The following is a 26,731-nucleotide window of genomic DNA, read 5'->3' on the forward strand; positions in this document are numbered from 1 at the left end:
TATCCAAATTATTTTATGCAAAATAATCCAAATTATTTTATGCAAAGTAATCCAAATTATTTTATTGGGGAAAACAAAAGCAGTCTATTCTGGTCACTTAATGCTAAGAGATAGCACACTTTAGCAGTGTACCTCTTTCTAAACGAATCAGGATATGTAAAACAAAGATGCTTTCAAAAGGCTCAAAATGCTTTATCCGTGTTTTTCACTTCATAGAATTGCCATCCTCATTAAAGAATTCCATGAGGATGCCTTTCCTGTGCCAGCTGCTCTAGAGGAATCACGCAGGCCACAGTGCTGGGGGCCGGCTGTCCCCTCAGTAGCAGCACTGTCTCTGATTTCCTACAGGTCCTTTATTTTATTTATTTATTTATTTAACATCTTTATTGGAGTATAATTGCTTTACAATGGTGTGTTAGCTTCTGCTGTGTAACAAAGTGAGTCAGCTGTACGTATACATATATCCCCATATCCCCTCCCTCTTGCATCTCCCTCCCTCCCACCCCTCTAGGTGGTCACAAAGCACCGAGCTGATCTCCCTGTGCTGTGCGGCTGCTTCCCACTAGCTATTTTACATTTGGTAGTATTTATAAGTCCATGCCGCTCTCTCACTTCGTCCTAGCTTACCTTACAGGTCCTTTAGACCAAAAGCAGGTCACCAGGCTCTCAGTTCCAGGAGACCTCCAGAGAGCCTAGGGATTGCCTCCTGCCAGAGTGGGAAAGAAGCACCGCTCTGCACCCCAAGGGTTTGGTGCATTAATATACGGGCGCTAATACATAGTAGTTTCCCCAGCTTCTGCCCTAACATGCACAGGGACTTAACAACAAAAACTGTAACTGAAGCTTCCCTTGCAGCCTCTTAGAGAGATAGTCATTTGTACTCTGCCCTCCTGTCGGCAGTGGCAGGTTCTGTCAGCACACGTGGGAACTTCTTACAGGGACGAGGTTCTTTGGACGCAGTGAAAATTTGTTAGTAACTTGTTTGTAAGCAATTCATTGACTGTTATTGCTAAGAAGTAAGAAGAAAAAATCCTTCCGGCAGCCTTGGTTATTCCTTTAAGATTTCTGGCAGTGTGCAATGGATCGGTGAAGTGGAATCTGAACTCTGGGTGAGGTGAATGGGCCCGCCTTCCATGTTTATCTATAGAGCACACCGAGAGGTTATACAGCGATAGATCAGAGAGCACTTCTCTCTCCTCAGCTTCCAGTGACCGATGCAGTAACTCTGCAATTCCTCATGAAAAGGTATATCATCATCTTTGTGAAACGTGAAAAGGAAAATGTTTGCCCACAGCATTTGATTTCTGTGTCTGCCCAGGTGGTAGGCCATACAGAAGTACAGTTGGGATACACCCGTCTATCTTATTTATGGCCACACTGACCCCTCGACAAATAAAGTGGTATGCTTAAAATATTCTCAGAATAGGCAACAACTAAGCAAGATTTTCTTAGTCTTTTAGAATGCTTTGCAAAAGTATCGACTATGGAAGCCTGAGTATTCAGTGCCACCTTCACTGTATGACAGGGCTGGGTTTTGGAATCATCCTTAATGCTCGGTTGTGCCCTTCACTGAGTGACCTTGGATGAGCTATAAAGCCTCTGTGAACTCAGCTCCGTCACCAGGAAAATAGCTGTCTAGTTGAGTTTTAGTGAGGATTGGAAACTGACAGTCTGGTGCGGTGATCAAGGCCATAGTAAGCATCCGAAATACGTTAGTTCTCCCTTTCCTCTCAGCCAAATATGCAAGAAATAAAATATGGAGATTCTGTAACAATCAATTATTGAGATATAATTCAGATACCATACAATTCACCCAAAATAGGAAGATTTGAGCTTAAAGATTTTTCTGGGGAAAAATCCATTTAATAATACTTTGCCCACATCTACAGATGTATATATGGAAAGCCTCTTGAACTCCCCACGTTAGCATTCCTGATCATCATGATATCATGCCCGTCTCTCCCTCCTCCATCCCCCATCTCCTCACTGTACCCCTTTATACACCCTTATACACAGACATACACATAAAAACTGAAGCTAGGATGCACCTTTTTTGTTTAAAAAGGGAGAATCAAGATTGTTCAAAGTATAATGGGAGAGAAGGCACCTTGTAGAATACGTATTAGCACTTGCACAGGGGCTTGTGGGACCCGTGAGGACGCTGTGCAGAGGGGAACAGTTATATTTTCGGTTTGTGACTTTTCCGTAGAAAGTGCTGCCATGTCCCACCAGCCAGTTAGCTGCCTGACTGAAAAGGGGGACAGCCCCAACGAAACCACAGGAAATGGACCCCCCAATCTGGCTCACCCGAACCTGGACACGTTCACCCCACATGAGCTGCTGCAGCAGATGAGAGAGCTTCTAATTGAGAACCATCAGCTGAAAGGTGAGCGACACCTGGGCCTTCGGGAATGCCATCCTTTGGTAATAGCTTGTAGGTGAGTCCCTTTCTCTGCGTGTGGTTTCCTGGGGGAAGAAAGAGCACAGAATTAGCTTTGAGTGAGGCTAAAGCTGTTTCCATTGTTTACTTTTGGATACAGGTAAAAATAAACAGTATGCATCTCCGGGAAATGGCATAATGACATTTAGCCCATTTAAAAGGAAAAAGAAAAAAAGGCTGCTATGATTACAGAGTTAGTCCTAAATATTACCTTAAAAGAAAGCATTCTAATATCTCCAGCCATGGTTTTTGGCGGAACCAGTGTTCGAATCCAGGAGTGATGGACCTCAGTCTATGTAGTTATTAATAGGCATTTTGTTATAATAAATCAATAAAATCAATTTTATTTTCTTGAGACTCTTGAGGACTAGAGATGACATTAGACCCTGCTAGTCCTGTCTGGAAGCGGAAACCACTCACTCCTCTTGCTTCACAGTCTTTCTGGCTGACCTTGGGGCCCAGGCCAAGCCTGGCATCTTGAGATTCAGAGCTACGTGGTGAGGTGGTCCACAGGCGGGTTCCATTCCTGACCCCAAGTCCAGTCCCCTGGTGTGACACTCTCCCTCTGCACCCATGCAGAAGCCATGAAGCTGAACAATCAAGCTATGAAAGGGCGATTTGAGGAGCTTTCGGCCTGGACAGAAAAGCAGAAGGAAGAACGCCTTTTTTTTGAGACCCAGCACAAAGAAGCCAAAGAGCGCCTAACGGCGCTGAGTCTTGAAAATGAAAAACTGAAGCAAGAAGTCGGAAAACTAAAAGGGAAAACTGAAAGGTCATTCGAGGTGAGCAGACTGTTCATATTTGTAGTGCAGTCTTACTTGACCAGACTTCTAGACCAAAACCTTTCACGGTTCAGGCTAGATGGGTGCTTTGCATTATCTTCAAAGAAGCGTGCTTGATGAGAAGATTGGTTACAATTTTAAGGGTCATTTATAATCTCTGGTGAAGGAAAGAAATGGGTAAAGCTTTGACCATATTGATTATAGTCAAAAGAGTGTTACGGTTATAAGTCAGTATTTTGTATTCATTATAGATGGTACGGAAGGACCTCTGCCTAGAACCACCCAAGTGTTCGTCGTTAGTTTATGTCTTTGATATAGAATTACACTTTAAAAATCTATCCCTCAGAATTTTCACTTATTGACCTTGTCCTTTCTCTCCGTCTAAAATAGATTCCTCGCTTTATGTTTTACATTTACTTCTGAAAACTGCTTTGACAAATGTCATGTGATATGAGGCTGTAGGGTTGCCACATTTCCACTGACCCAAAGAACCCAAGAAGTGTGCTCACACCTGAGAACGGGTATCAAAGATGTGAGTGAAAAAGCAAATCAGAGCACATTTGAAGCCTCTGCCCATATTCTAAGGCTCACTGGGTATTATTTATTTAGATGGACATCTGCAGTTCATTTTCTTCCAAACCTAGAACTTAACAGCTTCAGGGAGGATGGAGCACTGGGTTAATTCTTGGATATCAGTGATTTTCTTTCTTTTTTTTTTCAGTTGATTTACAATATTGTGTTAGTTCAGGTATGCAGCAAAGTGATTCAGTTATATAAATTTTTTTCAGTTTACTTTCCATTATAGGTTATTACAAGATACACAGTATAGTTCCATGTGCTAAACAGTAAATCCTTGTTGCTTATCTATTTTATGTACAGTAGTTTGTATCTGTTCCCTTATTTTTTTCTTTTCCATTATGGTTTATTGCAGGAAGTAGTTTGTATCTGTCAGTTCCATACTCCTCATTTATCCCTCCCCTCATCAGTGATTTTTCTTGAGACTTTACCTTGAACTTTGTTGATGTCTAATTTCTTAAATAGGTAAAGAATACAAACAAAGAAATAAAATGGAAAGAAAATAAGGAAAAGAGAAATATGGAATAATCTAAAGAATGAAAAGTTGTTTAGAAAAATATCATAGTTTATATCAATGATCTTACTCATCAACTCCTGCTCATGGGACCATGAAAACATTCAGCTTTAATAAATTTGTATTTGTATTGGAAATGTTTCACTGTTGATAAGATTTATCATGTCTGATGCTTCAGTCTGTCTTACAGTTCAAAGAGCATTAAGTCACTTCTTTGGGAGAAACCTCTCATTGTCTAAATATTTTTGAGGTAGAATACTCTGAAGAAATGATCACTGGGATATATGGGTGATTTTCTACTTGCTGGAAGAAAATATCTCACTTTGTTTTCCTCCCTTGGCTTTGGGGATGTGGGCTGACAGCTGGCTTCAGCCTGCGGGGGCCCATCACTTTGAAGCCAAAAAGGAAGCTTCCAGAAGCAGTTTGTCTGCCTGAGATAGTCTGCCTGTAGGTTTTCCAAAAAGGTCCCAGTATTGGAAGAAGTTGAGATCCGAAGCTGGAGCTCTGGACAGCTTGTTTCAGTGCAGAGGATCAGCTGAAGCAAACTACAAGCAGGACTCAGAAATGAGTCCTTGGGACAAAGTGACATTTAGGACTCTTAAAAACCCTTGGTCATCAGCTGTATCCCCCCAAACTGTACCTCCCAGGCCCACCCCTTGCCCCCCTGCCTCTTCTGTAATGTTTGTCTCCTGGACCACTTGTGTTGTTGTTGTTGTTTTTTGGGGTTTTAAAAAAATTTTTTTAAATTTATTTATTTAATTTATTTATTTTTGGCTGCATTGGGTCTTTGTTGCTGCGTGCAGGCTTTCTCTACTTGCGGCGAGCGGGGGCAGTGCAACGGGCTTCTCATTGCAGTGGCTTCTCTTGTTGCAGAGCACGGGCTCTAGGCACGCGGGCTCAGTAGTTGTGGCTCACGGGCTCTAGAGCGCAGGCTCAGTAGTTGCGGCTCGCGGGCTCTAGAGCGCAGGCTCAGTAGTTGTGGCGCACGGGCTTAGCTGCTCCGCGGCATGTGGGATCTTCCCGGACCAGGGCTCGAACCCGTGTCCCCTGCATTGGCAGGCGGATCCTTAACCACTGCGCCACCAGGGAAGCCCAGTTGTTTTTTAATTTAGGCCCTCATCTTCCTGATTTACTAAAGCTCTCAAGGCCTCAGATTTTCCTCACTCACACTGGCCCATCTTTGCTGCTGCTTCTGCAGGATGTGCCCCTCCTCCCCACCCACCCACCCCCACAAGCCATCAGGGCCTCTCCTGTGGTCTGTGTCACACAAGGGAAGGGAGCAGGGAATGTCCTTTGGAAACCTGCCTCTGATCTTTAGGGTGAGGCCGAGGCATTACTGGTTCTGTCCACTTTCACTGAATTATACATCATAATGATCTCTAAAGAGTACTTTTTAACTTTTAACTACAGATGGCCAGGCAAAGGTCATTAGATAGACTATTGTTTTTGGATTATAAAATGGCATATCAGCCTGGGCACATTTTCAGGACAATACAAGCACAGAAAAAGACGGAGAAATTGTTGTGTCACGAAGGCTAATCAATGCTAAGTGCTCAGAACTGATGAAAGACATAACAAATAATGGAGTTGGGCTGGAGATCCAGAGAATAAGCCCTGGAAGTTTAGTCCGGGAAGATGATGGACAGAGCCTTAACAGTGAAATGAAGAGAAATTTAAAGTGTCACCTCACAAGGTGTTTTATAGCCAAATAAGCAGATCCATCATTTCCCCAGGATAATTAAGAGATCCTCACAGTTGCAAAAAAGAAAATTAACCTGACATCTGGGATTCTAGAGTCATGGCCTTATATCCCTGGTCCTCAGACCCTTGTTTAAAACTCTACTTCCTTCCTTAAAAGTCCATTCTACACAGTGTCCTCAGGGAGGGCAAGAGGGTGGACGTGAAAATCCCTCACAGAGCACAGTCTTGCCCTTCCCTGCCTGCTTCCTAGTACCAGGCTAGGCAGTACATTTTCTTTTATGTTTTCGTGCCTTTAAATATACATTTCTTTGGTCTGAGTCATTGCCAGGAGAGACTGCACAGGCTTCGAACCTTTCCTTACAGACCTAACCCTTCAGTTTTACAATGAGTTGCTTTTTTCTAACGCCTGTGGGAGTTTCCTAGCAAGAGAATGGTCCAAATGAAGGCAGAGCATGATTCCACTGGTGTGAGGGGCACTTCCATGCTGCCAATTACTACCAAGCCCTCTCTTCTTTTTTTTTTTTTTTTAATCAATTTATTTATTTTTGGCTGTGTTGGGTCTTCGTTTCTGTGCGAGGGCTTTCTCCAGTTGCGGCAAGCGGGGGCCACTCTTCATCACGGTGCGTGGGCCTCTCACTGTCGCAGCCTCTCCCGTAGCGGAGCACAGGCTCCAGACGCGCAGGCTCAGTAATTGTGGCTCACGGGCCCAGCCGCTCCGCGGCATGTGGGATCTTCCCGGACCGGGGCACGAACCCATGTCCCCTGCATTGGCAGGTGGATTCCTAACCACTGCGCCACCAGGGAAGCCCAAGCCCTCTCTTCTTAATACTTCATGAACTAGCTGGTGTATGGTCCGTGCACAAGCCTTTCTGATAATTTTTTGGTTTTACTATAAGCCTTTGGGCCTGTTTACCATTCCTTAGGAGATCTGTCATAGGGGGTGTGTGTGTGTGTGTGTGTGTGTGTGTGTATGAATTTTCTGTGTGTTGCAGTCCTCTGATAATCTCAAGTGTTATGTGTTTCTGGTGGCGCCATGTCCATAAGAGCAGTGAGGGAAGAAATCAGAGAGGCTAAGGTCACGGCTGGAAGAGACCACAGAGACCACGTGGTACCACGTCTTTCTTTCTGAGCCGAGAAAACTGAAGCCAAGACATTGAGTGAATCTGCTCAGGGTGACACATGCTCTGATTAGCAGAGTGTCGACTAGAATCTCCTCTCCCTTCTCCCAAGTAAAAACACCACATGTCAACAGGCTCTTTCTCTTATGACTTTGTCATATGTAGTAACTGCAACAGGATGAACACAGCAAGTACTCAGGGAGATATTAATGTTTATTATTAATGTTTATAGAGGCCGAAATTTAATTTTTCCACCCTTGGTACCAGCCTCTGAATTTTCAGTTTTCTTATTTCTCACCAGACTTATTTTTAGCAACCTTAAAACACGAGCATAGAGTACTGTAGCAACCAGACTACATACCTGGGAGAATTGTGGACCTTTCGTTGTGTTCTGCCATTACTATAACATTATGCCCTTGGTGCTTTGGCTTCTGAGTAGACATGACAAGAATGGGGAGGGTAGGGGTGGGTATGCATTTGTAGGGGGGAAAAAAAAAGGCAAGAGGTTGAGTTGTGGCAGTTCTTTGTGGAATTTTGGACTAGAATTTACAAGTCTACCATTGCCAAAGTCTGGCTGGTTATTTTCATGGCATCAGATCATTTCAGCATGCTGAGGAAGCCTTTCTTGGCATGAGGTTATTTTAACGTCCAGTTATTTGCATATGATAAAATAATGTAAGCTTTTCCATTTTTATTGGCATGTCAAAATAAATTGCCAAGGATAAGCTAGAATATCCTACTGTAAAGCAGAGCTGTCCTGCCAATGGGTATGGAGGCACTCGAGTTTGATGGCCAAGTCCCTAGCGTGATTCATTAATTCACTTTGCTCCTCATCCCCAAGGTCCCCAAGGCAGAAGCAGAACAGGAAGTGGAACAGCTGAAGACCCAGGTGGCACGCCTTCAAGCTGAAAAGGTCGATCTGCTGGGCATCATTTCTGAATTACAGCTCAAGCTGAACTCAGATGGCTGCGAAGACTCCTTTGTTGAAATCAGGATGGCTGTAAGTGTGCTGGTTTTGGTTTTGTTTTAAGCAAGTTACAAAACCTCACCTGGACAGTTGCTACAAATACCACCATTTCTTTTCAACACGAGGAAGCCAGATAGTGGGGAAACTTCAGTGTAGTCAACGTAAATGTATAACATAATGCTTGTGGCTATCATAGCTGAAATGGAAAATACTGATTACCTTTTATGACCAAAGAGATAGTCCTTTTTTTTCCAGTATGTCCTGACAAATTTATGTGACTGACCTAAAAAGAAAAAAGAAAAAAAAGGCATAAACTTTTTCAGCCCAGGTCTCAAAGCTGTGTTCAGCATTTCACTTAGGTAAGGGGAGCTATGATGAGATGCGGTAAAATCAAAAGGCTTTAAAACACTTACTAATAACAGAACCCTCTTTTCAAACAAAGTCTTACGAGGAACGTTGGTATATTAAAACTAAGAAGAGAGAAAAGAAAGAGCAGAGCGGCTCTGGTTGTACCCTCAGGGGGTACCCTGGCTTGTCCCTCCCCTCTAACAGCAGCTGCTAGGGAACCCCCGAGAACAGGGTTTGAAGCCAGGGTGATCTAACTGGCATTTATGTCCAGCTGGCATGCAGGCAGTCCTGCTAAAGAGCACAGAAGGTAAGTGAAGCCCAGAGGGACCTCTCCTTCTCTGCTACTAGAAAAAAACTGCATACAGAGTGAGGGAGACAAGCACAGGAGGAGAAAATCCTCCCTCATACACATAGTCATTCCAGCTTTGTCAGAGTACACATCTGATACAGGCAGAGAGGTTACCTGTGTCTCTGAAAGAGAAAACTCGACTTTGTAGGTAAGTGGGAGTGGGGCGGGGTGAGGGGCACCTTACGAAAAGCTTTACTAATGGATGTGCCTGAAATGGTCGAGTGCGACTTCCTTTACCTTCTCATTTGTTTGCTGTGCACAAGGTGAACAGAGTTGCAAAATGGCTCTTAATAACCCTACCACCCACGCCCCTCATAAATTTTAGATGAATAGGGGCTGAAGTCAAGCGAAGTAAAATACTCATCAGGAAGTACACTAATGTCAGAGTACTCTTTCTGCAAATGAGCAAAGATTATGAAAACACAGCGTTGATCAAAGAGCGTTAACCTTCTGCAGATAACTGATAAAATTCAGGAAGCCCAAGGAGCATATCAGAAGTTTCCAAATGAGGCTTCTTTCTTCAGGATGAATGGTTAGCGTAATATTCTCCCTCACTGATGAGTGACAGTTATTTCTAGTGTCAACATGTTTTTCTTGCCTTGCTTCTGTGAACAGAAAAACACTGCCCAAGATTTAGGAACAGTGTGCACACACAGAATTATCTAGAACCATCTCTGTATTTTTGGAAGATCTTTCTGCTAGCTCATTGGAATAGAAATGTCTTTCAAGGGACTTCCCTGGTGGTCCAGTGGTTAAGAATCTGCCTTCCGATGCCGGGGATGCGGGTTCGATTCCTGGTCAGGGACCTAAGATCCCACGTGCTGCAGGGCAATGAAGCCCACGTGCCACAACTAGAGAGAAGCCCGCACGCTGCAACGAAAGATCCCGCATGCCGCAACTAAGACCCGACGCAGCCAAATAAATAAATAAATATTTAAAAAAAAACAAAAACGTCTTTCAAATCATTTAAGTGGTCTTAGTCTTCTTGTTCCCTAAGTGGCCTGAGATGCATACAGATTTCTAATAGGAGCCAACCTATGCTTTGTGAGCCTTGCCCACAGAAAACAGCCTTCTTTTCAACGTGGCTTCAACAAGTTCTAACATTTTGCATGTTAAAGGACTGTGTGGGAAAGGTATGTGGAACTGTCACTAGCTCTGTGTGACCTTAACCTGGTGGGGCAGAAGGGAACTGCCAAGGAGAAAGAGAAGAAGATAAGCTTTCCTGTGTGGGCGGTCAGGTTGACTGTGCTGAATGAGAGGAGCCCGACCTTCTCCACCTTCTCGTCTTCGCCTGGATGTTCATAATCCTGACAGGGAGTGCAGGTTGAGGGAAGGGTAAATTTCCATTACGTTTGAGTGACCGAATTTAAACATCTCACATTTCCACGTTTGATAGGTTCCTTGGGTTGTGTGTCATCCAAATTCCTGCTCTTTTGCCTTTTTCTCTTTTGATAAGGAATTTGTCTTGCAGACATACTAGGTTAAATCCCTTTCATTTCTGCTTTTACAGGAGGGAGAAGCAGATGTGGCAACGAAAGAAATCAAGCCAAGTCCTGGGCCCACAAGAACCGATTCCACTGACACGTATGTGAAGACAGACTAGGGCTTTTGGACAGACACTCTGGGCACTCTTGTCACTTTCAGCTCTCCCCTGGGAGGCCAAACATGGTGGGCTGCAAAAGCCACTTACTAATTTATACCGGGACCTTTCAAGAATGTTCCATTTGAATTGCTATTTAATGTTGCAGCCCAAACTGGTGGAGAAGAAAAACTATGTCTGGTGCCTTTGTCGGTGAACTAACCCCTCACCACTCTGTGTAGAGGTGTTTCATCTCCATCAGATGGGCAGTGAATACAAGCTGCTTCTCAATTAAGAGACCCGTGCTTCCTAATTTGTGTACCAGTGCAGTCTGATCCGGACCAGGCTGCCCAGCTGATAAGGGGGATGTTTTCATTTCGTCTTCCCTGTTCATTCCCGAGTACAAGCCAAGGTGACTAATTCAGGATAATCTTCCATAGCAATGGCTGTTGTTGCTCTGAGTGACGGTGGCTGCTTTTTGAAAGTGCCCAGATATCCTACCTGGGGAATTGCAAGTAGACTTGCGACAAGTAGATATGAGGAAGCCGACATCTTAAGAGGTGGGGGGACCTTGAGGAGGAGACGGCAGGGGAATTGGGCACCTGAGTCTCTTGCAAGTAGCTCTGACCCAGAATGCGCTGTCAGCTCGTGCTCTGTAAGCAGGTTCCTACTGCATGACTCTGCTTAAGAAGAGTTATCTGAAAATTTCCCTAAGGATCTCTTCCCTCATAGGCTTTTAACATCTTTTTTCTATAACTTGATGAATGTACTTATAAAACATAAAAATGGGTTATTTTTTTTTCAGTTATGCTCCCAAGCCTTTGTATAAGGGAGAAAATCAGGATTAGATAATATTTTTTCATCAGACAGGGTAGTTGGCAGAAATGAAAGTTATTCCCTTTTTTAGTTAGAAATTCCTCAGCTTCCCCCTCTCCCATATTGCTTTTATTTTTTAATTTATTTATTTTTATTTATTTATCTTTGGCTGCGTTGGGTCTTCGTTGCTGCATGCAGGCTTTCTCTAGTTGTGGCGAGTGGGGGCTACTCTTTGTTGCAGTGCGTGGGCTTCTCTCTGGTTGTGGCGCGCAGGCTCTAGGGCGTGTGAGCTCTGTAGTTGTGGCGCAGGTTCCAGAGCGCTTGGGCTCTGTAGTTTGCGGCAGGCGGGTTCTGGTTGAGGCGCGCCGGCTCAGCAGTTGTGGTGCACGGGCTTAGTTGCCCCACGGCATGTGGGATCTTAGTTCCCCGACCAGGGATCGAACCCGCGTCCCCTGCATTGTAATCCAGTGGATTCTTTACCACTGGACCACCAGGGAAGTCCCCACACAGCTATTTTTTAATAACAGCTTCCTTACCCTGTTTGAAAGTATTTGAAGGAGTCAGAGATGGATTTCTGGGTTCAGAGTTTGAGCTTTGGCGATGGGAGCTGGGGTTGAATCCTGGCTTTTTGTTAGATGTGTGACCTTGAGTAGGTTACTGAAAGAGCAGCTGCCATTGGCATCAGCATAGTTGTCCAGAATGTTTAGTTACTGCAGTGCTCGTTGTGGTTTTCTTCGTCATTGAACTGCCTCTTGATTTGATCAGAGTTGGAAATCAAGAAAAATATTTGACATGCCAACAGTGCCTACATTTCTCTGCTCTAATTGTTTGAAACCAGAAACAAAAATGATTTTCTTCTCCTGACTAGAGAACGTGGTGGTTTCGGTCGAGTTGGAGAAAGGCCGGTGGTCTGCATGTCACCATGGGCAGCACACGTGCTTGTGCCCTTTGTATGACTGTGGTCTTCCTGGAGATTAGACCTCCAGGAAAGCCGGACACCAAAAACCAGGGCTACCTCTGCTCCACTGTTTCTGTGGGTCCTGTGGTCTGGTGCCGTGGCCATGGTGACCATTTGGAGGAAGTGAGCACGTGCAGTGTAAATCGAGCCTACCCATCAGTCCCCACTCCTTCCCTGGAAAGCATGGAGGAGTGAGGCACTGGTGGTCACCGGGCCAGCTGTGCTTGGTCTGTAAATGAGAATTAACTGGAGAATATTCTGGAAAGCAGTTCCTTTAAACTGGTTCCAGTAATATTCCTAGACTCTGACATTTTTGTTTTCTCATGAAAACCTTTTAACCTTTATGCTGTCCCGATGCAGGAGCAAGTCTGCAGAAGGTGCCAGGAATTATTTGGAATTTGAGGCGTTAACTGTGAGCCAGCTCCTGCTTTGTCTAAGGGAAGGAAAGCAGAAGGTGGAGAGACTTGAACTTGCCCTCAAGGAAGCCAAAGAAAGGTATGAAGTAGGCCACGTGAAATACGCATACATTGCTTTTTTAACAGCTTTACTGAGATATAATTAAGATACCATACAATTCATCCATTTGAAGTGTACGTTTCAATTTTTTTTTCTTTAGAATATTCACAGAGTTACGTAGCCTTTACCACATTATAATTTTGGAACATTTTTCCTTCCAAATAAGCAACCCAATACCTGTTAGCACTCACTCCCCATTCCTCCTAGTAATTCTACTTTCTGTCTCCATAGACTTACCTTTTCTGGACACTTCATACAAATGGAATCATACAACATGTAGTCTTTTGTAATTGGCTTATTTTATTTAGCATAATGTTTTCAAAGTTTATCCATGATGTAGCATGTGTCAGTTCTTTTCTCCTTTTTGTTGCCAAATAATATTCCAGGATGTAACTAGATAACGTTTTGTTTATCTCTTCATCATTTGATGAACGTTGGGGTTGTTCCCACTTTTTGCCCATTATGAATAATATTTGCCCTCAACATTCATGCACAATATTTTGTGTGGACATATTTTTACAATTCTCTGGGTATATACCTAGGAGTTGAATTGCTGGGTCACATGGTTACTCTCTGTTGAATATTTTGAGGAACTACCAAACTGTTTTCCACGGTGGCTGCACCATTTTACATTCTCACCAGCAATGTATGAGGGTTCCACTTACTCCACATCCACACGAACACCATTGTTGTCTATCTTTTTGATTATGACCATCCTCGTGGATGTGAAAATCTCATTGTGATTTTGATTCTGTTTCCCCAATGGCTAATAATGTTGGGCATCTTTTCATGTTGGCCATTTGTATATCTTCTTCTTTGCCCATTTAAAAATATTGGATTGTCTTTTAATTATTGAATGATAAGAGTTCATTAATATTCTGGATACAAGTCCGTTATGAGGTATATGGTTTGCAAATATTTTCTCCCAGTCTGTGACTTATCTTTTCACTTCCTTGATGGTATCATTTGCAGCACAAAATTTTTTTATTTTGATCTAGTCCTGCTTATCTGTTTGGTTTTTTGTCCCTTCTGCTTTTGGTGTTGTATCTAAGAAACCATTGCCTAACCCAAGGTTACAAAGATTCACCCCTGTGTTTTTTCCTAAGAGTTTTATACTTTTAGCTCTTACATTTAAGTCTGTGATCCATATTGAGTACATTCTTGTGCATGGTGTGAGGTAAGGGTACAACTACATTCTTGCGTATGTAGATATATTGCTGTCCCACACCATTTGTTGAAAAGATAATTCTTTTCCTCACTGAATTGTCTTGACACCCCTGGTGTAGATCAGTTGACCATAAATGTAAAGATTAATTCCTAAACACTCAATTTTATTCAATTGATCTATATGTCCACCCTTATGTCAGTACTACACAGTCTTGATTACTTTAGTTCTGTAGTAAATTTTGAAATTGGGAAATGCAAGTCCTCCAATTTTGTTCTTCTTTTAAAAGATTGTTTTGGCTATTCTGGGTCCCTTGTTGTTGTTTTTTTATGTAATTCTTAGGATAAGTTTGTTAATTTGGGGGAAAAAGCCAGCTGGGATTTTGTTAGGGATTGCATTGAATCTGGAGATCGATTTGGGAAGCATTGCCATCTTAACAATATTAAGTCTTCTGATCCATAAACATGGGTGTCTTTCCATTTACTTAGGTCATCCTTAATTTCTTTCAATGATGTGTTGTAGTTTTCAGCATACAGGTCTTGCACTTCTTTTTCAAAATTTATTCCTTTGTATTCTAGTCTTTTTGGTGCTATTATACATTAAATTGTTTTCTTAATTTCATTTTTGGATTATTCATTGCTAGTGTAGAGAAATACAACTGATTTTTGTATATTGATCTTGTAGCCTGAGACCTTGCTGAATTCATTTATTAGTGCTAATCTTTTTTTTAGTGGATTCCTTAGGATTTTCTGTATACAAGATCATGTCATTTGCAAAGAAATAGTGTTACTTCTTCCTTACCAACCAGGATTCCTTTTATTTCTTTTTTTTGCATAATTGCCCTGGCTAGACTTCCCGTACAATGTTAAATAAAAGAGGAGAAAGTAGACATCCTTGTCTTGTTCCTGATCTTAGGGGAGAACGCTTTCAGTCTTTCACCATTAAGCTGGTATTACCTTTGTTTTTCATAGATGCTTTTATCAAGTTGGGGAGCTCCCTTCTATTTCTAGTTGCAATTTTTATCATGAAAGGGTTTTGGATTTTGTTAAATGCTTTTTCTGAGTCTATGAAGATGATTGTATGGGGTTTTTTTTTTAATATTTACTTTTAATTTATTTATTTGGCTGCGCCAGGTCTTCACTGCAGCATGCGGGATCTTTTTAGTTGCGGCATGCGGGCTCTTTGTTGTGGCATGCAGACTCTTAGCTGTGGCATGCATATGGGCTCTAGTTCCCTGACCATGGATCGAACCCGGGCCCCCTGCATTGGATCACAGAGTCTTAACCACTGGACCACCAGGGAAGTCCCTGTATGGGTTGTTTTAACCTCTATTAATATAATGTATTACATCGATTGATTTTCCAATGTCAAACTAACTTTTCATCCCTGGATAAATCCCACTTGGTCATGACGTATGATCTTTTTTATATGTTGCTGGTTTGGATTGCTAGTCTTTTGTTAAGGATCTTTGCATCTGTATTCCTAAGGGGTACTGGTCTGTAGTTTTCTTTTCTTACATTGTCTTTGTCTGGCTTTGGTATGAGGGAAATACTGGCCTCATAGAATGTGGTATACACACACACTTTGGGATAAAATTTATTTACCTCATAGAGTTGTGAAGTCAATGAATTTCTACGTGTGAGTGAACTTTTTATGAAGGCAAAGTACGAAACCACATAAAACGGGGGAGATAATGCAACAGTTTTAGGGTTCCATTGATTGCAACATTTAATAATAAATATACTATAAATAGGATATACTATAATATACATAAATATATTATGTCTGAGACATAATTAATTCTCTCAGACATTATAAATGGCTCATTAATCTTAAAATTAAAGCACTGTAAGAAGCACTTTCTAAATGAAGCAGTTGAAATTTTTAACTATAAGATCTGTTTTTAAAATATGAAGCATAAGTTATTTATTCAGAATGAGGGTAACCTAGAATAATCAGTGTTTGTCCAATGACTTATTTGATCGTCAGCTCTTTTCAAAGGTGAAAAGGTATGATAGCTATGAATCATAGGTTTTTACCCCATATCCTACCGCTGTCCCTTAGAAAAGTTCAGGGTTAACTTCCAGGAAACTAGTACCGTGTATTCTAATGGAGTAAAATATTCGTCCTGCCTTTTTGACAAGTCCCAAAATCTAGTAATAATGCACAGAAAAATAATTAAGTAAAAGCATTCTTTTTACACCTTAATTATTCCAGCTGATTTTTAAAGGGAAGATGTTTTGCTTTGAAAAAGACCTTTAATAGTCACGAGTAATCAGTGTGTTTCTGTTTCATTGGCACGTTTACCCTCCTGAGTTCTGCACACCATTCTAAGAAGTCAAGTTTAGCCAGTAATTCATCCTTCCTCAGATAACATGATTAGCTTTAATAATAAAAGTGTAAACTTGGGAATTTTCTGATTATACATCCGGATCTTTCATATAATCTAGTATATATTTCCTGCTTTCAAAATAATGATAGCTCTCTGTCTGGAGGTATAGCTTTTCAGATTGCAGCTAGGAAGTCAGGCCTGCCTTTGAGATGGGTGTTTCCCTCTCTCACCCTGAGCTCCCTGTAAAGGATCCCTTTCTCAATAGCATTAAATTTCCATTTTGTGAGTCAGCCTTCTTGCAGTATTTAACACCTGGCAAGTCAGTGATTGGTTGCCAAGAGTAATGTTCCCCATGTGGGTATTAGGATGACCTCCTGGCTAAGGTCGGACTGAAACCAAGAAATAAAATCACTGATTCTTGGACAACCTGGCTTGATTTACTATGTGGGATATGATGGAAAGACATTCCAAGACCTAACATGTCTTTTTCTCAAATACATAAGTCAGTCTTCAACCATTTTCATTAGTCATGAGAAACAGGGGTAATAGGCAGTTTAAAATTTACTCTGAAAAGTTTTAGGGATTTGTGGGGACAGCGGACAAGAGACTTGCCTTTCTTCCATTGTTTGCCAGGATTCATATTTCGTGCAATTTGTGTCTTCTGAACAAACTTAAACTGATAGCCAGGAAGGAGAGGGAAAGTGTATATGAAGTGTGACAGGATAATCAAGAGGTAGTAGGGAAAAGTCAGCCCGAGATGAAAATTTGCCCTACAAAATTAAGTTGAAATTAAAATGTAGGTCAGAAGCCTGCGTCATACGTGAGTGGTGTGATAAAGGCCCATCCTTCAACTCTGCACCAACCAGCTCTTAGCCCATTTATTTGCTTAGCTAGAAACAGTGCCTGTGCACCAATTAGGTTGGGCAGTTTGCAACAGATACTAATGCTGTTTGTTTATTTGTTATTATCATTAAGTTTTTTAAAAATCAGGTTTGAATTCACATAGTTTAAAGAATTGGTTCTACAAGCTTTTTATGGAAAAACAGTAATTCTTTGACCAACCCCCCTCCACCCCCCACCTCCTTTTCCTGCTTTTCAGACAACCGCTTTCAACATATTTAGCTGGTTCTTTTGATACTTACTCCCATATATCAAGATTAAATTGCTACTTAAATTTTTTTTCCTATTTTAGACATAATCTATTGACCTCCCACTAGGAAAGATGAGGATTTAACTGCCTTTCACTCTCATCATTGTCACTACACACACTTCTGGACCCTTCTTCCCACCCCACTCCAAAACTGATTATATTGACATTCAGTTAGATCACTACTCAGTGTTTATTATTATTATGCGTACGTACCCACGCACACATACAGTTCTCTGTTGAGCTGTGCTCTATGCTTTGACCACTTTTCCTTTTTTATACTTTAAAAAAAATCTCTATGCAGAATTAACCTTTATAAAAATTTGCTTAGTTTCACCATACTCTTCTCCAATGAGGAAATCTCAATTACATTCAAACATGTTAGTAGTCTAATAGTTTCCTCTGGAAGACTTTTCTCCTGGAGTCAGTCTGGTTGTTATCTAGGTCCTGCTGTATTGCAGTCATCTTGGAATCTCCCTTTGTCAGTGTCCTGTGGAATTCCTTCATCTCTACTGTGTTGGATCACCTGTTTCCTGAATCCAGTACCTTTCTCATTCTCTAAATATCTTTAAATATCTCCACTAACTTACTAAGAAAGAATATATGGGAAGGATATTTTCTGAGATCTGCATATCTGAAAATCTCTGTTTCTACCTTTATACTTAATGGATAATTTGTCTAGATATAGAAATCTGAATTGGATATAATTTTCCCTCCAAATTTTGAAAGCATTACTTCATCGTATTCTAGCTTTTGGTGTTAATGTTGAAAAACTCATTGCCATTCTGATTCTTAATCTTTTGGTATAAAACTTCTTTTGTTCTTCCTCTCCCCCAAAGGTTCTTTGCTCTGTCCCAAGTTTTCTGACATTTCACATGTGCTTTAGTGTGACCTTGTTTTCATCCATTTGTTCTGGACATTCTTGGCCTCTTTCATTCTGCAAACTCATGTCCTTCAGTTCTCAAAAAATGATCTTGAAATAATTCAGGGATAATCTCTTATCCTCAGTTTTCTCTGTTCTCTCATTCTAGCACTACTGTTACTTTTAACTGGACCTCCTGGACCAGTCCTCTGACTTTCTCAACTGGGTGTTCCTCTTTTCCATTTTTCTCTCCTTATCTCTCTCTTTCTCTCCATCCCCCCTTCACTCTTGCTCTTTCTCTTTTTCTGCTTTCTGATACATTTGATCAACTTTCATCTTCTTTGTGGGGCAGGGGACAGTTCCTTTGAATGTTCCTCTTCCATTTTATTATGGTGGTAATATGTTTCCTTCTGTCCCTAAGGATATTAATGATAGGTTTTTTTTTTTTTTTTTTGAAGTTTTTTCCCCTTGGCATATTCTAATTTCAGTAAGTTGTTTTATTTTCTGGTTTACTTTGTGTGTTTCATTTTAAGGTTTTCCTGAAATGTCTGGTAATCTTTACTGGTTGATCGGATTTAAGACTGGGGGGTTAGATGCTGATCAAAGTGCTGTGTGGGGCTTCCCTGGTGGCGCAGTGGTTGAGAATCCGCCTGCCAATGCAGGGGACATGGGTTCGAGCCCTGGTCCGGGAAGATCTCACATGCTGCGGAGCAACTAAGCCCGTGCACCACAACTACTGAGTCTGCGCTCTAGAGCCTGTGAGCCACGACTGCTGAAGCCTGCACACCTAGAGCCCGTGCTCTGCAACAAGAGAAGCCACCGCCATGAGAAGCCCGCACACCGCAACAAAGAGTAGCCCCCGCTCACCACAACTAGAGAAAAGCCCGCGCGCAGCAACGAAGACCCAACACAGCCTAAAATAAATAAATAAATAAATTTATTAAAAAACAAAGTGCTGTGTGCATGTGTAGGGAGATCTGGCTGGGAGGTTTCCTTGGGGAAGTCTTATGTCAGAAACTTTAAATCTTTTCCTTATCCTGATCAAATTCTCCAGAGGAGACTTTTCCAGTCTCCTGTCTGAAGGGTACTTTTCTAGATGCCAGCGTTCTGGAGATGAGTAGGAACAGAAGGCTGAGGGTCTTAGTATTCTGTAAGTTCCCCTCTTTTCAGTAAGGAACCCAACCCCTCAACTCTGATTAATGACTCTGAGTCAAGAGACCCTTTATTTTATGACCTTCTAGTCATTCTTAAACAGGTCCCAACTTTATCCCCATGTCCAGAGGTACCTGGTGTCACTGATTCCTGAGCCTTTGGGGTCCCACAGTATGAAGTGGGTTCCATCTTGGCTTTCCCTACTGTTGGCTCAGATCCAGTCCTCTTGGGCTATCTAGTCAGTTCCCACTCATACCTAATGCTTCCCAAATCTTCTTGCTATTATTTCCTCTCCCTTTCCCTTTATTCTTGTAGGTATGTGGCTTTTAAAAGTCATTTTGGTGGCATTCAAGGTGGGAGAAAAATTACATGCGTATATTTAAATCTACCATCTTTAACCACAAGTCTCTTTATTTCATTTGTATCGGGATGGCTTTCATATGATTATGATTCAGTGTAAGAATGTTGCTATATTTGTTTGTTTTCAGGACCTCATAAACTTAGATGGGTCCCAAAAAGCAAGTCTTTCCCTCTCTGCCGAATCATTATAAAGGGACACCCACTCTCATGTAGCACATATGCATGCACATGTATACACACATAAAACACAAATTTAAAAAATATTTCTGTGCATGACAATGATGTGAAAAGAGGCAGTATTTTTCAGTGTTCAAGATAAATTATAAGTATAATATATCTTATACCTCCATGTGCATTCATCCCTTACATCAATTCTAGCCAATATCAGGTTGAAAGCAAAACCAGAGCTAATATAGAGAATGCGAAGAGATTCTGAAAACATTGATCTTTTATCCAAATTTTGAACAATGTTCTTTTCAGTGCTTCCATAGTTGTTATTCCTCTGGAAGCCAAAGAGAAAGTAACTTTTCTATATTCTTTAATTTTTCAGAATTTCTGATTTTGAAAAGAAAGCGAAGGATCGTTGTGAGATTGAGACCCAGACAGAGGGGCGCACAGAACAAGAGAAAGAAGAGGAGAAAGGCACAGAAACTGTGGGTACTGAGTCTAAGACTGTTACCGCACGCCCGATGGACAGAGAGTAGTGCAGGCTCTGGAGCTGAGTCTTGTGATGTGTTATTGGCTTTAGCAATAGAGAAATAATTTCCATGTTGAATATTTTCTATTTCTCTCATAGTTCTTTGTCCTGATCTGAATTTCATTCATTGTAAATTATACTGAGATGTATTCCTATCCTAGTGATTCTAGGAGATCACCTCTCTCTCTCTCTTCTTGGCTGATTTTCTCTCCAGAATTCCTAAGTGGACAGGCCCACTAATTGATAAAGGAATTTTGTCCAATTTATAATGAGATCATTTGAGGATGTGACCCAGAAACGTAAGGCAGAATTGAAAGATCTTGGTTCTATCCCACTACTGGTTTGAATAAAATAGTATGAACAAAAAAGGTTCATGTTTATATACATGCTTATATACATTTCTGTTCTGTGGCAATTCAGAGACGTGCCTCGTAGCCTTCAAACACAGTCCGAAGCTTAGGGAAAGGTGATGAAGGCAGGAAGTTGTAAGACCCACAGTAGCCCACGAGAAAGGCATTTACATAAAATACTTTAGCTAATTTATTTATTCAGCAAATATATATCAAATGCCTACTGTATGCCATGCTCTGGGCTGAGTCCCCTACTTTCAAGAGAATGGAGAATATTTTAAAAACTGAGATGAAGAGAACACCTGTGAGTTTTAGTACCCTGTTGACTAAAACTAGTCGACAACTAATAATAGAGAAGTACTGAGACTCCCATGGCACCATAAAACTCAAAAATTGTAGAGCTGCGAGGAAAAAGGCAGTACAGTGAAAATAGTTGAGTAAACTAGAAAAATAAATCAGCCAGGGAATATGGGCATGAGTTGCTAGCTGGATAAATTAGATTGTGCTTTGACATCACTGTGATCTATGATCCCTTGAACTATGATCAGGATTCTTTTTTTTTTTTTTTTTAATTTATTTATTTTTGGCTGCTTTGGGTCTCTTTTGCTGCGTGCGGGCTTCCTCCAGTTGCGTCGAGCAGGGGCTACTCTTCATTGCACTGCACGGGCTTCTCATTGTGGTGGCTTCTCTTGTTGTGGAGCACGGGCTCTAGGCACGTGGGCTTCAGTAGTTGTGGCTCACGGGCTTAGTTGCTCTGTGGCATGTGGGATCTTCCTGGACCAGGGCTCTAACCCATGTCCCCTGCGTTGGCAGGCGGATTCTTAACCACTGCGCCACCAGGGAAGTCCAGGATTCATTTTAATTAAGATAAAGTCGTTATCACAAGTGCATCCAAACTGATCAGTTAATGATCTATAAGGAAACAGAGTTGTACCCAAAGCTTTTTTTTTCCATACAAGATATTTGGGGTGTAAATTGCCAAAAGTTTAATCAGTTCAACAGTCTTATTTAGTTTAGACACCAGTGGTTCACACTGTTTTCTCACAAAGAGGTTCATTTAGCCTCTGATAAATGCGTGTTTGTGATTGCCTGGATGACAGGTTGGAAGTGAAGTGGAACCGTTGAACCTTCAGGTGACAACCCTGTTTAAGGAGCTTCAGGAGGCTCACACGAAACTCAGTGAGGCTGAGCTAATGAAGAAGAGACTTCAGGAAAAGTAAGAATGAGAGATGAATTTTATCCTCCTTCGAAAAGTGTACAGTTTTACAAAATGTGTTAATATACAAAAATATAGTTTTATTACTGTTTTACTGAGTAAAAGAAAAAGAGACCTAATTAAAATATGAATTCAGAAAACACTAATGTTCAGGTTAATATAGAAACATGAAGTCCTTGTAGTAATATGGGGGAATGGGCCCAAGGGACTCTGATTCTGCTGTTTGGGGACATTTGTTAAGCGTATATGAGGACCTGGAAAAAGCAGTGAGCCAGACTTCCTGTGACTTACATGAGCTGACAGCATTGATGTGAACAAACATAAAAGCTACAAAGGGCAAGAAGAACTTGAGTGAGATTTACTTAGGAAAAAAAAATTGATTTTTAATCAGTTATGAAGTCTAATTTATAAATTGAGAGAATTTTGCATTTGCTTGTTTCTCTTGATGTAAGAAGTTATCCCAAATTTAGGAAAGCTAAGTTGATGTTGTTCTTTTGGATTAGTTAGCAAACATATTTCCAGCACAATATACAAGTGTATGTTTCCATGGAGTTACACTGACCAAGGTTGTACAGTATTAATGGTTATCTAGTACAGCATAGCAGCTGACGCTAAGGACTTTAGATAAACAGACCTAAGGTTGAAATATGGATCTACCCCTTACTTGTGGTATTACCCTGGACAAGTTATTTATTTAACCTCTCTGAGCCTGTTTTATCATTTGTGAACTGTGTGTCATAATTCTGACTTTGTATTAAGTAAGCTAATGTTTAACATGCTTTGCGTTAATGCCTTGCACGTAGCTATCATTGGTGTGTATTTGCTGTTATATTGAAATTTTCTCTCTGATCTTTAAGAGGACTGAAAGCATTTCCTTCTCCCCTACTGAATCTTTGTCAGAAGTCATATTTTTTTTGCTTAACAGAGCCCATAGTTTTAAAAATACTAAAGATATCCATGGATCACTATATGAGAAGCACCTCTAGCCAATTACTGCTTTGGTCTGTATCTAAATCACAGAAATATATTTGCATGACTAGTGGAAACAATTACTCCAAGTAGACAGTAGCTTGTGTGATCTTAGATCTGTACTTGTTTATGTTAGGCATAAGGGTTCAGAAATATGTACATTTCTTTTACAAAAATCTGTATTTTTTTATATTCAGGCATAACGGTTCAGAAATATTACTTACTTCTAGTAAAGAAGCAGGGAGGATAAAATATTTAATTTTGTACTGTTAAATTTTTGAAAAATGTAATCCTAAAATTCTTTGCATTTGCTACGTAATCTGGGGATTCGTTTAAAAGCCACTGAGAAATGAAGTATTGTTTGTCCTCATGAAATTTTGCTCTTTCTTAGATGTCAGGCCCTTGAAAGGAAAAATTCTGCAACCCCATCAGAGCTGAATGAAAAGCAAGAGCTTGTTTATAATAACAGAAAGTTAGAGCTCCAAGTAGAAAGCATGCGATCAGAAATCAAAATGGAGCAAGCGAAAACAGAAGATGAGAAGTGAGTACGCTGTGACTGAATGGCTACTTGCTAAAAGAAGATAGAATAGCTCTTTTATGCAGATTGGAATCAGGATTTAAGAATAAATTTAAAAAATTTTCTCTTTTATTTACTTGAAGGCGTACTAGTAGACTTTTCTGAGGAGATGAAAGTTAAGTTTTATAATAACAATTATGAAAATTATTTGTAATCTGTCTTGACTGGGGAGGGGGGAATTGTTTTCTTTGCAAGTAAGACCATGCTAGTAGGTGGTGGGATGATAAGGATGGGAGGGAAGATTTTGTCACCTGAGTGTTCAGAAGAGGGTTGGGAGGTAAGACTAAGCTTCTATGATATTTTTCCCAAGATTCCATTTTAAGATTTCTTTTTAAATAGGTCCAAATTAGCCACTCTACAGTTGACACACAACAGGCTTCTTCAAGAATACAATAATGCACTGAAAACAACTGAGGAACTAAAAAGAAGAGAGGTACTTATAGAAAAAAAATTACTTTCATAGCCATTTAACATTTTATGTAAATATCTAAAGTAGTTGTGTTAATCCTTAACTAAGTCTGGTTTCAAGGGTTGTTTTTCCATTTATAATTGATTTCTTGTGTCTAAGTGTTTATAACATTTTATAACTCCTGATGTTCCACACACGTATAATGTGCCTTGTGTACAGAGGTGATGGTGCATGTCCTACGGTCGGAGTACGGTTTTAGCATTTTTTTTTTATATAAATTTATTTACTTATTTATTATTTATTTTTGGCTGCATTGGGTCTTTGTTGCTGTGCGCGGGCTTTCTCTAGTTGCGGTGAGCGGGGGCTACTCTTCGTTGCCGTGCACGAGCTTCTCATTGCAGTGGCTTCTCTTGTTGCGGAGCACAGGCTCTAAGCACGCAGGCTTCAGTAGCTGTGGCACACAGGCTCAGTAGTTGTGGCTCATGGGTTCTAGAGCACGGGCTCTAGAGTACAGGCTCAGTAGTTGTGGCGCATGGGCTTACTTGCTCCGTGGCTAAGCTTTTAGCATTTCTAACAGTGGATGGGTTTGTAGGAGAGCTGAGCCTGGGCTCCTACATGAGTAATGACTGTATAGTGAGACTGCTGCCTGGAGCTATCACAAGGCTAGCTTGCCTGCTGTCAGTGAACTTGAGGCCCTGGACTTATCCGGCTGCATCTTAAATTATTGTAAAAGTAATAGTAATAATGCCCCCAGAATGGTGTGATAATTTAAACACCATGGATAGAGATGTCAGATGATAGATGTATTAATTAACCCAATGGTGGGAATCCTTTCACAATGTATATGTATATCAAATCATCACGTTGTACACTTTAAATATTTTACAATGTTATTTGGCAGTTTTACCTCAATAAAGCTGGAATAAATAAAGACCACGGGAGCTTTGAATTAGAAGGGGACTTGGAGTTTATATTCTTAGAAATATACTTTCTGTTTTTCATTTACTTTTACTAGAATATTGTTCCTCTCTAGGACCTAGTAAATTTTTAATTTAAACATTCCACTGACTTCATAAAGTAAGAGTAATGTGAGTGGAAGAATAGGAGTATCAGCAAGTTACACCCACCCTGAGATAGGGTTTGTTATTAACTCCCTTATTTTAGTGTTTTCTTTTTATAAATCATTATTTTAAATTAGGAAATTATTATCTTCAAGCTGTAAATTAAGTGCATGAAAGTTGCTGAATAAGTTATCACTGCTGATTAACAGAATAGTTTAGAGCCAGTCATTTTTTAAAAAATAAACCTTCATCTAATATTTTACTAAAATAGGTTGAATTATTTCAAAACCATGTCTAGAATAAGTTTGTCTTTTTCAGTCGGAAAAAGTGGATAAGGTAGTGCTGCAGGAACTGAATGGAAAGCTGGAACTGGCAGAGAAAGCCCTGGCTTCCAAGCAGCTCCAGATGGATGAGATGAAGCAGACCGTCGCCAAGCAGGAGAAGGACCTGGAAACCATGGCTGTTCTCAGGGCTCAGGTAGGCTTCGTTCCCAAATGTGAGCCGAGGCAGGCCAACCCCGATTATATTCTCTAACAGGAAAGTGATACTGCTTAAAATATATTTTTTGATTTTATACTATTTCCACCAGTATATTTTTAAAAACCTTTTTACCGAAGTATATCACAGGTGGAAAGTGCACCACACTTTTAAGTGTATTACTCACTGAATTTATCCATTCTACAGTTTATAGACAGCTGGTTTATTTCCAGCTTGGGGCTTTGTGTTTAATGTTGCTCTGTCATTCTTATGCGTGTCTCTTTGTTCACCTGTGCATTCATTTCTGTTGGGTACACACCTAGGAGTAGAACTGCTTGTTCATAGAGTATGCATGTTACTCAGCTTTAATAGATTATGCCAAAGAGGTTTCCAAAGTGGACCAGTTTTCACTCCCACCAACAGAGAGCTCCTATTGCTCTAGGTCCTTACCCATACTTGTATTATCAGAATTTTTAACCATTCTAGTGGGTTTATAATGGTGTCTCATTAAATTTGCATTTCCCTGATGGTATGAGAGTGAGTACTTTTTCAGATGTTTACTGGCCTTGTAAGCATCCCCTTTTGTGAAGAGCCTGATCAGGTCTTTGCCCAATTTTCTTCTGGTTTTCTGGCTTTTTCTTAAATTTATAGGAGTTCTTTATATATTCCACATACAAGCCCTTACCAGTTATACTTTTTGCAGATTTCTTCACTCTATGATTTGCCTTTCCACTCTCATGACGGTGTCTGTTGAACGAAAATTCTTAATTTTAATGCAGTCCAGTTTATGAGTCTTTTTATTTATGAATATAGTACTTTTTGTGTCCTGTTTTTAAAACTTTCACTATCTCAGGGCCATGAACATATTCTCCTATGTTGTCTTCTAAAAGTTTTATGGTTTTGCCTTTTACATTAAGATCTAAAAACCATCTGGAATTAGCTTTTCTATATGGAGTGAGGTAAGGGTAAAGATTCATATTTTTTTCTGCATGAATATCCTGTTCATTTGGCGCCATTTATTTAAAAGGTCATCTTTTCTTAAGGACTCTGCTGCCCTCTTTGTCACATATTGTGTCCAGATACCCACGGGTCTATTTCTGGATTCTATACTGTTCCATTGGGCTATTTGTACATCCTTGCTCTGGTACCATACTGTCTATAAAAGAATCAAATGCTTTGATATCTGGTAGAAAAAGTCTTCCTACCTCATTGAGATTCTTCAAGAGGACCTTAGGTTTTCCTTTTCTTATAAATTTCAGAATTCGCTTGATATTTTCTACACAGAAAAGAACC

The 26,731-nt window shown here is 40.6% G+C and overlaps 1 protein-coding gene across 5 annotated transcripts in view; it reads left to right on the top strand.

Annotated features, from left to right (window-relative positions):
* Positions 1–26,731, top strand: part of OPTN (optineurin) — a 41,681-nt gene that overhangs the window by 5,544 nt on the left and 9,406 nt on the right. For 4 of the 5 annotated variants that reach the window (XM_082385458.1, XM_082385457.1, XM_082385456.1 and 1 more), the window contains exons 2-11: positions 2,210–2,386; positions 3,020–3,222; positions 7,973–8,131; positions 10,306–10,379; positions 12,509–12,643; positions 20,233–20,335; positions 21,830–21,945; positions 23,306–23,455; positions 23,831–23,924; positions 25,280–25,438. In XM_082385458.1, the coding sequence (XP_082241584.1) occupies positions 2,221–2,386; positions 3,020–3,222; positions 7,973–8,131; positions 10,306–10,379; positions 12,509–12,643; positions 20,233–20,335; positions 21,830–21,945; positions 23,306–23,455; positions 23,831–23,924; positions 25,280–25,438 (1,359 nt within the window). In that variant the 5' untranslated portion in view covers positions 2,210–2,220. The remainder of the gene's footprint in view (positions 1–2,209; positions 2,387–3,019; positions 3,223–7,972; positions 8,132–10,305; positions 10,380–12,508; positions 12,644–20,232; positions 20,336–21,829; positions 21,946–23,305; positions 23,456–23,830; positions 23,925–25,279; positions 25,439–26,731) is intronic. The other variant, XM_082385459.1, reaches the window with a different exon arrangement.

Source organism: Balaenoptera borealis (assembly GCF_965194805.1).
Source record: "Balaenoptera borealis genome assembly, chromosome: 3".
NCBI lineage: Eukaryota > Metazoa > Chordata > Mammalia > Artiodactyla > Balaenopteridae > Balaenoptera > Balaenoptera borealis.